Source organism: Actinia tenebrosa, unplaced genomic scaffold, assembly GCF_029948245.1.
Source record: "Actinia tenebrosa isolate PJP-AT-01 unplaced genomic scaffold, QUT_ActTen_1.0 PGA_scaffold10__47_contigs__length_13832649, whole genome shotgun sequence".
In the NCBI taxonomy this organism is placed as follows: Eukaryota; Metazoa; Cnidaria; class Anthozoa; order Actiniaria; family Actiniidae; genus Actinia; species Actinia tenebrosa.
Window position 1 is genome coordinate 13,680 of NW_028292570.1, and position 11,758 is coordinate 25,437.

The following is an 11,758-nucleotide window of genomic DNA, read 5'->3' on the forward strand; positions in this document are numbered from 1 at the left end:
GCACTGATCAGTTGTTCTTGTGTCCCCATCGTTATTTCATCGCACTGATCAGTTGTTCTTGTGTGCCCATCATCATTTCATCGCACTGATCAGTTGTTCTTGTGACCCCATCATCATTTCATTGCACTGATTAGTTGTTCTTGTGACCCCATGATCATTTCACTGATCAGTTGTTCTTGTGTCCCCATCATCATTTCATCGCACTGATCAGTTGTTCTTGTGACCTCATGATCATTTCACTGATCAGTTGTTCTTGTGTCCCCATCATCATTTCATCGCACTGATCAGTAGTTCTTGTGTCCCCATCATCATTTCATCGCACTGATCAGTTGTTCTTGTGTCCCCATCATCATTTCATCGCACTGATCAGTTGTTCTTGTGTCCCCATCTTTATTTCATCGCACTGATTAGTTGTTCTTGTGTCCCCATCATCATTTCATCGCACTGATCAGTTGTTCTTGTGTCCCCATCTTCACTTCATCGCACTGATCAGCTGTTCTTGTGACCCCATCATCATTTCATCGCACTGATCTGTTGTTCTTGTGACCCCATCATCATTTCATCGCACTGATCAGTTGTTATTGTGTCCCCATCAACATTTCATCGCACTGATCAGTTGTTCTTGTGTCCCCATCGTCATTTCATCGCACTGATCAGTTGTTCTTGTGTGCCCATCATCATTTCATCGCACTGATCAGTTGTTCTTGTGACCCCATCATCATTTCATCGCACTGATGAGTTGTTCTTGTGACACCATGATCATTTCACTGATCAGTTGTTCTTGTGTCCCCATCATCATTTCATCGCACTGATTAGTTGTTCTTGTGACCTCATGATCATTTCACTGATCAGTTGTTCTTGTGTCCCCATCATCATTTCATCGCACTGATCAGTTGTTCTTGTGTCCCCATCATCATTACATCGCACTGATCAGTTGTTCTTGTTTCCCCATGATCATTTCATCACAATGATCAGTTGTTCGTTTTTCCCCATCGTCATTACATCGCACTGATCAGTTGTTCTTGTGTCCCGTTAATCAGTTCATCGCACTGATCAGTTGTTCTAGTAACCCCATCGTCATTTCATCGCACTGGTCAGTTGTTCTTGTGTCCCCATCGTCATTTCATCGCACTGATTAGGTGTTCTTGTGTCCCCATCGTCATTTCATCGCACTGATCAGTTGTTCTTGTGTCCCCATCGTCATTTCATCGCACTGATATGTTGTTCTTGTGACCCCATCCTCATTTCATAGCACTGATCAGTTGTTCTTGTGACCCCATCAACATTTCATCACAATGATCAGTTATTCGTGGGTCCCCATCATCATTTCATCGCCCTGATCAGTTGTTCATGGGTCCCCATCATCATTTCATCGCACTGATCAGTTGTTCTTGGGTCCCCATCATCATTACATCGCACTGATCAGTTGTTTTTGTGAGACCATTATCATTTCATCGTACTGATCAGTTGTTCTTGTGTCCCCATCGACATTTCATCGCACTGATCTGTTGTTCTCGTGACCCCATTCTCATTTTATAGCACTGATCAGTTGTTCGTGTGACCCCATCATCATTTCATCACAATGATCAGTTGTTCTTGTGTCCCCATCATCATTTCATAGCACTGATCAGTTGTTCGTGGGTCCCCATCATCATTTCATCGCACTGATCAGTTGTTCTTGTGTCCCCATCGTCATTTCATCGCACTGATTAGCTGTTCTTGTGTCCCCATCGTCATTTCATCGCACTGATCAGTTGTTCTTGTGTCCCCATCGTCATTTCATCGCACTGATCAGTTGTTCTTGTAACCCTATCGTCATTTCATCGCACTGATCAGTTGTTCTTGTGTCCCCATCGTCATTTCATCGCACTGATTAGCTGTTCTTGTGTCCCCATCGTCATTTCATCGCACTGATCAGTTGTTCTTGTGTCCCCATCGTCATTTCATCGCACTGATCTGTTGTTCTTTTGACCCCATCCTCATTTCATAGCACTGATCTGTTGTTCTTGTGCCCCCATCATCTTTTCATAGCACTGATCAGTTGTTCTTGTGTCCCCATCATCATTTCATAGCACTGATCAGTTGTTCTTATGTCCCCATCATCAGTTCATCGCACTGATCAGTTGTTCTTGTGTCCCCATCGTCATTTCATCGCACTGATCAGTTGTTCTTGTGTCCCCATCGTCATTTCATCGCACTGATCTGTTGTTCTTTTGACCCCATCCTCATTTCATAGCACTGATCTGTTGTTCTTGTGCCCCCATCATCTTTTCATAGCACTGATCAGTTGTTCTTGTGTCCCCATCATCATTTCATAGCACTGATCAGTTGTTCTTATGTCCCCATCATCAGTTCATCGCACTGATCAGTTGTTCTTGTGTCCCCATCGTCATTTCATCGCACTGATTAGCTGTTCTTGTGTCCCCATCGTCATTTCATCGCACTGATCAGTTGTTCTTGTGTCCCCATCATCATTTCATCGCACTGATCAGTTGTTCTTGTGTCCCCATCATCATTTCATCGCACTGATCAGTTGTTCTTGTGTCCCCATCGTCATTTCATCGCACTGATCATTTGTTCTTGTAACCCCATCGTCATTTCATCGCACTGATCAGTTGTTCTTGTGTCCCCATCGTCATTTCATCGCAATGATGAGATGTTCTTGTGTCCCCATCGTCATTTCGTCGCACTGATCAGTTGTTCTTGTGTCCCCATCGTCATTTCATCGCACTGATCTGTTGTTCTTTTGACCCCATCCTCATTTCATAGCACTGATCTGTTGTTCTTGTGACCCCATCATCTTTTCATAGCACTGATCAGTTGTTCTTGTGTCCCCATCATCATTTCATAGCACTGATCAGTTGTTCTTGTGTCCCCATCATCATTTCATCGCACTGATCAGTTGTTCTTGTGTCCCCATCATCATTACATCGCACTGATCAGTTGTTCTTGTTTCCCCATGATCATTTCATCACAATGATCAGTTGTTCTTTTGTCCCCATCGTCATTTCGTCGCATCAACTAAACAAGGTTCACTCTCCATCCTTACCACGCTTTAGATCGCCTAAGATCGCATGAGAATTTAGTTTTTTAAAACAATTCTAGAAATCTCCGCATCGTATGCTCAGCTTTTGCCGCATTTTGCTGTTAGCGCAGTTTCAGTTTCTCTCTTTAAATAATAGGAGAAGAGCAGATTTCGAAAAAACTCACTAAACGGCCTCAAATCGCGCTGAAACTTCGCCAGACTGTTGAGCAATGTACAAGCAATGACTGTATCATGTCTTAAAGCAAATTTTTGATTGAAGCATTTTATTATAATATCTTCATGATATCTCCCATACATTCCCTAATAAGAAGAGAGTCCAACTAGTTAAAAACTACTGTTAGCTGCGTCGGTGTTTCTAATGAAACAGTAATGATAAAAGGGTAAATTTTACGCCGTGAAAAGATGAAAAAAAACTTACTGAGGTTTCGGACGTTAGTCCTTCGTCGGAGTAAAAGAGGAACCGAGGACAAGTTTTCTATGATTCTTATATAGAACTACACCGAAACAAATTAACTTGCTTCGGCGAACACTGTCCATCTTCTTTTTACTTCTTTTTCTGCCCTTAAGGACGTTCAAGGGTAAAAGATCCCATCGTCTTTTTTTTTTTTTTCATTCCCAGTTTTGTATTTGCTCATTTCATTATGGTATGCAAGAAAACAACTTTTTCGCGTCTTCAAACTTTTATAGCTCTAGGTAAAACAAAGTTGATAATCCTCATGTTTTTATTTAATTTTTTTTAATAAACGTACTTCGAAATACCTAACTTTACAGGAAAAATGAAAAAGTCTTACAATGAGATCAAATCGGGATCACATATTTTGTGCATAACTAGAATATATTCTACCTCCTCATTTGCATATTCGAGATCCCGTGAGATAGCGCATGCGTAGTGAAGTTCATCTTGCGTTTGCGTTCAGTGAAGAAAAGTCCACGTTTTTGTTTCGGAAAAGATTTTAAGAAGAACCACGATTTTCTTAGAGAAATAGGTGTCTACCGACTTCCATCGTCCCGAGGGAACTCTCAGTTCGAGTTTTGGCAAGAACTTCTGAAGAATGGAGCAAGGCCATGAGGCCAATAAGCGTCAAGGCGAAAGTCTTGCAAAAAGATCAGAAACCACCAGTGGTTTAACCACCATGAAAGAATCCCGAAAGGGAAAGAATACTGTCGAAAAAACTTCCCGAAAGGGAAAAGGGCTCGAAAAAAGTCATAAGACGGGAGAAAATCCCACGAGTCCCAAAGACAAACAGCCAGAAGATGGCCACTCGAAACGTTTGGCGCCAAAATCAAGCAAAGACCAAACCGAAAATACCTTGCTGGCCGAAGATGTAGATGACATCAAACAACAACTAGCAAACATTACTGGATCTTTAGCTAGCCTTACACCAGTAATTACTGAGATAAAAACAGCCTACGATAATTATAACCAGGCTGTTGATGAGTTGTCAGAAAGTGACAGTGAATCGCCCGCCAACGAAAACAATGGCGGGGAGGAGGAAGGTGAACCTCCCAGGAAAAAACCCAAGAAAGAACTGAATGTGGTTCTCGCCGGCATGGCGAAAGTGGTAAATAAACCACTACACAATGGATAAGATCTCGACTCGGATTTGGCCGAATTATTGACAGAACTTCTAAGCAAAGGCACCAGCAAAGACTCGCGCGAAGAGCTGGTGGAGAAATTACCCACGCCAGGAAACTGTCAGCGACTAGAGGTCGTTCGAGTAAACCCTGAGATCTTCAATAGTGTGAGAAAGGAAGTAAAAACAGAGGATGTTATGCTACAAAAAGCACAGAAACCTCTTCTTAAAGGAATAACGGCAGTAGCTAAAGTGCTAAGTGACTTTATGAAAGCTGAAAAAGATAAGAACATTCCAGCCGAAATGGCGGACATGACAACAAACACAACGCAGACTCTTTCAGACAGTCTGTCACTGTTAAGCGATGCTTCGCATGAAATTGACTTGCGAAGAAGAGCTTTGTTCAAATCAGATATGAAATCTGAATATCGTTTGCTGTGTAGCGATCAAAACCCTGTTAAAGATCTGCTATTTGGAACTGAGCTAGGCAAATCAGTAAAGGATTTGACGGAGGCCAGCAAGGTCACATCTAAAATTACCTCGAAACACAATAACTACAAGAGACAGAACTCAAATGGCAGCCAATATGCGAGGTCAGATCAGAGAAGGTTTCCTTTTTTAAGCCGGGGCAGAGGCTCTACTGGAAGGCAAAGAAGCGGATACACAGGGTACCGAAATCAGAAAAACCAATCCCAGTATCAGCCTCGCAAGTGAATTCAAGTTTACATATCTCTATTCCTCTTGTTAAGGTAAGCAACCTTGAGGAAAATGATCATATTGCATTTAAAACAGAGAAATCTGTTCTGCAAAGTGAGAATACACTGACCAAAAACCAAGTTTTGCCAGCTGGCCGTCTTAAATTTCATGAAAATGAATGGAAAAAGCTAACTTCTGACAAAACAATCCTAAATATTGTAACAGGGTACGAAGTTGATTTCATTTCACCACCAGTACAAACAACTCCTTTGAGACAACCAAAACTTCAATCAGTTGAAGAGAAAGCTCTTCATACACTAGTAGATGAGCTATTAGACAAACAAGTCATAGAAAAATGTGAACACGAAAGAGAAGAGTTTATTTCACCAGTGTTTTTACGAACAAAAAAGAATGGAAAATTCAGATTGATATTAAATCTCAAAAAACTGAATAAAAATATTTTACCAGTTCATTTTAAAATGGACACAATACAGTCCTGTATAAATGTAATGGAACGGAATTGTTTCATGGCATCTCTGGACTTAACGGATGCTTATTATTCAGTTTCTATCCACCAAAAATCCCAGAAATACCTAAAATTTCAGGTGGGAAACCAATTATACAAATATATCACACTACCAAATGGTCTTAGCTCTGCACCGAGAATATTTACAAAACTCATGAAGCCAGTGTATTCCACTTTGCGGAGCAGAGGACATATCTCAAGTGGTTACCTAGACGATAGTTTTTTATTGGGAACGTCATATGATCAGTGCATGAATAATATAAATGAAACTTATGATCTGTTTAGAGACCTGGGGTTTCAGGTCTCGGAGGAAAAATCGGTAACCCGACCAACCCAAATTTTAGAGCATTTGGGGTTCATATTAAACTCTATTGACATGACAGTCAGTCTCACACGGGAAAAAATTAAAAATATTAGAGTCCTTGGTAAAACCATTTTGGATAATAAAACATGTACAATAAGAGAAGCAGCTAAACTTATTGGAACTTTAGTTTCTTGTTCTGTTGGAGTGGAATTTGGACCACTTTTCTACAAACAACTTGAAATTGAAAAAATTGAGGAACTCAAAAATAGCAGAGGTGATTTTGAGGCCTTAATACAATTCTCTAACTCAGCTAGAGAAGACATTAAATGGTGGTTAGGAAACCATTACAAATTTACTAAGAAAATTTCCCACAACAACCCAGACTTCACCCTTACCACTGATGCCTCCCTGGAAGGGTGGGGTGCACACCGCCAAGGAAAGGACTGTGTAGGAGGTAGATGGCTTGCACATGAACAAACCAAACATATAAATTGTCTTGAACTTGAAGCTGCTAAATTAGGACTACAGTCTCTGTGTAGCAGTAGTACTTCGAGTGTTGGAGAACATCCTCTAATTAGAAGATTTGTCAAAGGAACTTTTCAGACCAGACCACCTCGTCCAAGATATCACTCAACTTGGGATGTCTGCAAGGTGCTAGATTTATTAAAAACATGGAGTCCTGCCTCAAAGTTGGATTCAAAGTTACTCACTCTCAAGCTAGTTATGTTATGTATGTTAGTTACTGGTCAAAGATGCCAATCAGTGCACATGATGGACCTTCAACATGTTTCAAAAGGGAAGTCTTCCTACAAGTTTTTTCTAGATGGACTTATAAAACAATCCAAACCTGGAAAGCAACCACCAATACTGGTGCTTCCTGCTTTCCCTGCAGACAGGAGACTTTGTGTAGTGACTTACCTAAAAGCTTACATAGCTAAAACAGAAACTATCCGAAGGCCACAGAACACAAGGCTCTTTCTCAGTTATAACAAGCCTTTTCAGCCTGTTACCAGAAACACTATTTCTAGATGGGTCAAAACAGTAATGGCACAATCAGGCATAGATGTTAAAACATTCCTACCACATAGCACCAGGTCAGCATCAACCTCGGCTGCTTATCGCAGTGGAGTGCCATTAGAAACAATTATGGAAGCTGCAGGATGGTCATCACAATGTACATTTGCTATTTTTTACAAGAAAGACATTAAACCAGACAATTGTTATGGAAGCTCAGTTTTAAGCTGTGCTTTATAAAGATGACAAAAATGTTCAATTAATTTCATATTAAAATGTTTCCATTTGAGGTCATTGTGTGTTTCCCTACTGAAGGGTACATTGACACGGGCCCACGTAGCTTTGAAGTCTCACGGGATCTCGAATATGCAAATGAGGAGGTAGAATTAAAAAATTAAACGAGGCTTACCTGTAAGGTGAAGTTTGATTGGGATTCTACCTCCTCATTCTTGCATAGAGAGATCACGTGCCCACCCCATTGTCTGGTGTATACCCACCCATTTCTTGGGATAACATGGGCCCGCTTTAAAGGATGAACTTCACTACGCATGCGCTATCTCACGTGATCTCTCTATGCAAGAATGAGGAGGTAGAATCCCAATCAAACTTCACCTTACAGGTAAGCCTCGTTTAATTTTTTAATTCTAACGTAACGTGAAAAAAGCTCCAAGTCCACCCTTGTAGCCCAGTAACATTACATATTTATGCGGCTTTCAACATAAGTTTAAATGCCAAGCAATTATCAGGTTATTTTCAGTTGATATATATGCATGAAGCTGCTGAGAAACGCCTGCATGCAATTTCTCTCGTTCTGGTACACGCACAGTACTAGCTAATTTGTTGCAACAATCCGCAATGTCGATAATGCACATTACGCGCTTGTATCTTAAACATCAATTTTGAGGAATTTAAAGAAATACAAAGGCGTGTGTGTTCTTTATTAACGGAACAAGAGAGAAGTGTTAGAAGAAACACGACGTGTACTGCATGTGTTTCTAGTCGCAGCGTTATTTTAACTGATGTAAGTGGCCAATAAGAAACATGTTCCCATAAGTAAAGCCAAGAGTTTAATTGTTTTTCCCTCGGATTTATTGCAGAAATAAGTAGAAAGGAAACCAAAGCAAGGCCAAAATACTGAAGATGAGTGGCCGAGACCTGAATGAAGACATTGTAAATAGACATGAGATAAAGATAGCAGAGTTGGAAAAACAGCTACAGCAACTTAAAAGTGATTATGAATGCTCTACCAAGGAAAACAAAGAGCTACGACAGCAAGTTGGAGACTGCTTTACCAAAATCAAACAGCTTGAAGAGAAGAAAGCAGATCTCAAGGACGAAGTGAACGAGCTCAAGAAAAAGATAAAATTGTTGCAAGATGAAGTGAAATATTTTTCGACCAAATCCGCCATCACTGACCTAAAAAAAGAAATAAAGGAAAAGGACGCTCGAATCGATCTCATGGAAAACAATTTTAAGAAAGAACTAAACGATGTTAAATTACAAATGGAAAAAGAATCCGTCGAAAAGGACACTCGAATAAAAGCGCCAGAAGATGACTTGAAATATTTTTCAAGCAAATCCGCCATCACTGACCTTAAAAAAAAAATGGATTCCATGGACAAATCACATACCGAAAAACTAAACGTCGTAAAAATACAAATGAAGGAAGAACTAAAGGAAAAAGATGCAAAAATTCAGAGTATGTACGAAAAGCTGAATTCAAAAATGGATGATATGAAAAAAGAAATAATTTTTTTTAGTAAACGATGTCAACAGAAGGATGCTGAAATTGAAAGGAAAGGAAAAGATTTGGACAAATGCATGGCTGAAATTGACGATCTTGAAAAATCTCGAAATACTCTGTACATTGGTCAGCTGTGTGCGAATGTGATGAAAGCAATGTATGGGAAAGTCTTGCCAATATGCTCAGGTGAAGGAGGAAACGATTACAAGCAGCCACATCTCAGAGATATTAAAAAAAACATTAACGAGTTTTGTAAAACTGAAGAGGATAAAATAGAAGCTCGAAGAAAGTGGAAAAAATTGCAAACCGAGAAGATTGATCCAGATGAAGATAAGGTTAAGGAAGTAGTTGACTTCATGGAAGAAATGTTGGCAGAGAGGAACAAAGTGGCCCATCCTTCTTTGTATGAAAAGGAATTGGAGTATATCGAGGATATCGCAAGTAAACTACCAGGTCAGCAGCAGCAACATTTACAAAAGGTGATCCAAATTTCTAACACAATGTGATGCCTACACACTTTGTTGCCATGGCATTTTAGAAAAAGAAACTTACGAGCTTAAAATTGCAGGCAGGGGTGCTGTATATATATAACTTCTTTACTTCAGTGTTTTCTCTGAATTTTTTAAATGCTTACATGTATACGTTTTTATCAATTTTTATCAAATTATCAGCTCTGACTTCAATTTTACTCTGGAGGACATAATGCATTCAACCGACAACACAAATCAAAAGTGCGTAGCCACAAAACTGGTCTTACTTGGTGTTGCAGGATGTATTGTATTCTGGGTTATGGTTATTGTATTGCAGGGTATTGTTTAGCTCCAAACTAATTGTTCTCGGCTATTGTTTTTAAAAGTGTCTTCATGGCTCAGGTGCCCTGCAACACCAAGAAAGAGCCAATAAACTCAACAGAAACACTTCTTTAAATTTTTAATTTAAAAACCCATTCGTTACGATTGCTCAGCGAATCATGCACCTAAAAAAAATCATAGATACAATTTTTGTCATTTTTGTTTACCATTAATATTAGGCCTTGTGCAAACATTTATAAAAGCTGTGTGCGCTTGCCAGGCTATAGTGCGCACACTACCCACGCCGATAGCTTTTAAGCTGTGACGTATTTCCGGCAACTGCTCACAAAATTCTTTAAAACCAAGCGAAACATTTCTCCATCTCTTAAAGACCCATTGCCACTTACCGTGATGCACCGCGGTCACAGATGAATTTCGTGGTCCATGAAATTCAATGATTCATATATTGAATAAGAACTTCATATTAAATCCTTTTCCGACATAGCACTAAGGCACAATTATTATTCTCTTACATTCTTTTAAGAATTTATTCAAAAGGTTGGAATTGTTTTTTCGGTGGTGACACGATTCAAAATGTAAACAAATTGTGATGCATCACGGTAAGTGGCAATGTGTCTTTAACGTCTACCTGAAAATAAATATAGAACTTTGCACAACAAATCCTGTCCTGAATTAAAAGTAAGATGAATTAAAAATCTTTATAGTTTTTTCAAGCAATTCGGAACTGCTTTTCGATTCGGACCCGCAGGAAGTCTTTTTTTCCATGCACGACTTACACTTAAAACTCTATGAAGATAAGTTTTAAATAGGGTTTAATTTTTAAATTTCATATATAAGCAGGCAGCACTAAAATAGTCCGAGAGAATATTAAGAATTGCAGCTTATATTTTTAATAGAGTGCAAACCATATAACCGTGCAATAGCACAAAAAACTAAAGAGCATTAAACACATCTATTTCTTTTGTTTTCAAGTGTTCCCGCAAACTAGTACTATTTTGTTGTTGTCGTTATTAAGCTAATGGTTGCAAGCATTAGAGCAAATTTATATCTATATAGATTAAAGTTTCAATCGTTTCATTGGTGCTATAGACCTAATCGGCTAACGTGTTGCTATGTACGTTTCCACCCAATTCAAACCACATGGGACTAAGTTTCATTGCTCGTTATATTTTGGTTTCACAGTTGAATTCGTAGAGACAAACTCTTCTGTTCCCAGAAGGTTTGAATTGGATGGTAACGTACATAGCAACACGTTAGCCGATTAGGTCTATTTCGTACTAATTAGTTCTGAGTACTAGAGTGAAGTCATTAAACCCGGCAAATATATATTAGACTAATACACTTTAGTAGACCCTAATTCCATTGTTTTCTAGTGTCTATTTGACTAGAGCGAAGTCATTAAACCCGTGCAATAGATATTAGACTAACACACATTAGTAGACCTTAATTCCATTGTTTTCTTTTGTGTCTATTTGACTATTACACATTGACTAGTACTGTTTTGTTTCAAAGGTTAAATGCCTTCACTCTATACGAGACCAACACTCAGGGTCCTAAAATATCTGAGTAGAAGTAGCTGCCTTTGCTCTAAAAATATCTGCAAACGGTTAGACCTTAGCCGTGGATCGGATAACCACGTAAAATGGCGGTCCCGTCTCATTCAGAGACGTTAAACATAGAGGGCGCCACAAGTTTATCAGTTACAACTGTCACGTGTCACCCTCTCTAAACAAATTTGTCAATTCCATTTTTGATTTCATTTTCTACGTATGCATGCTTATATATGTTTTTCAAATCAAATTATGAATATTAAATAGCTAAATATAGTTAGTCAGCAAAAAAGCCGGTAGCCGAAAACTAAAATGGATCTTTAAGGATCATGGTAATAATTTCATAGCTTTTTGATGCAAACTGCGGCTGTTATATCACAGCATGGGGCAATAATCACAACAGAGCCCTAAGCTACACCTGTAGCGAAAGCCCAAAGATCGAATTAGAATTTAGTAGTTGCTTTTTAAGGAGGGAGAATAACCTGAGAACCC

At 39.2% G+C, this 11,758-nt stretch overlaps 1 protein-coding gene across 1 annotated transcript; it reads left to right on the forward strand.

Annotated features, from left to right (window-relative positions):
• The first annotated feature begins 4,098 nt into the window (after positions 1–4,098).
• LOC148912624 (uncharacterized) lies at positions 4,099–7,400 on the forward strand. The gene is made up of 3 exons (XM_089026777.1): positions 4,099–4,543; positions 4,670–5,142; positions 5,370–7,400. The coding sequence occupies exons 1-3, from the start codon at positions 4,099–4,101 to the stop codon at positions 7,398–7,400; spliced, it is 2,949 nt and encodes a 982-aa protein (XP_088882903.1).
• The last annotated feature ends 4,358 nt before the right edge of the window (positions 7,401–11,758 follow it).

Coding starts and splice junctions, on each gene's coding strand:
- LOC148912624 (XM_089026777.1), top strand. CDS start 4,099: ATGGAGCAAGGCCATGAGGCCAATAAGCGTCAAGGCGAAAGTCTTGCA. Junction 4,544..4,669: donor CAATGGCGGGGAGGAGGAAG/GTGAACCTCCCA, acceptor AATTATTGACAG/AACTTCTAAGCAAAGGCACC. Junction 5,143..5,369: donor ATTTGACGGAGGCCAGCAAG/GTCACATCTAAA, acceptor CCTCTTGTTAAG/GTAAGCAACCTTGAGGAAAA.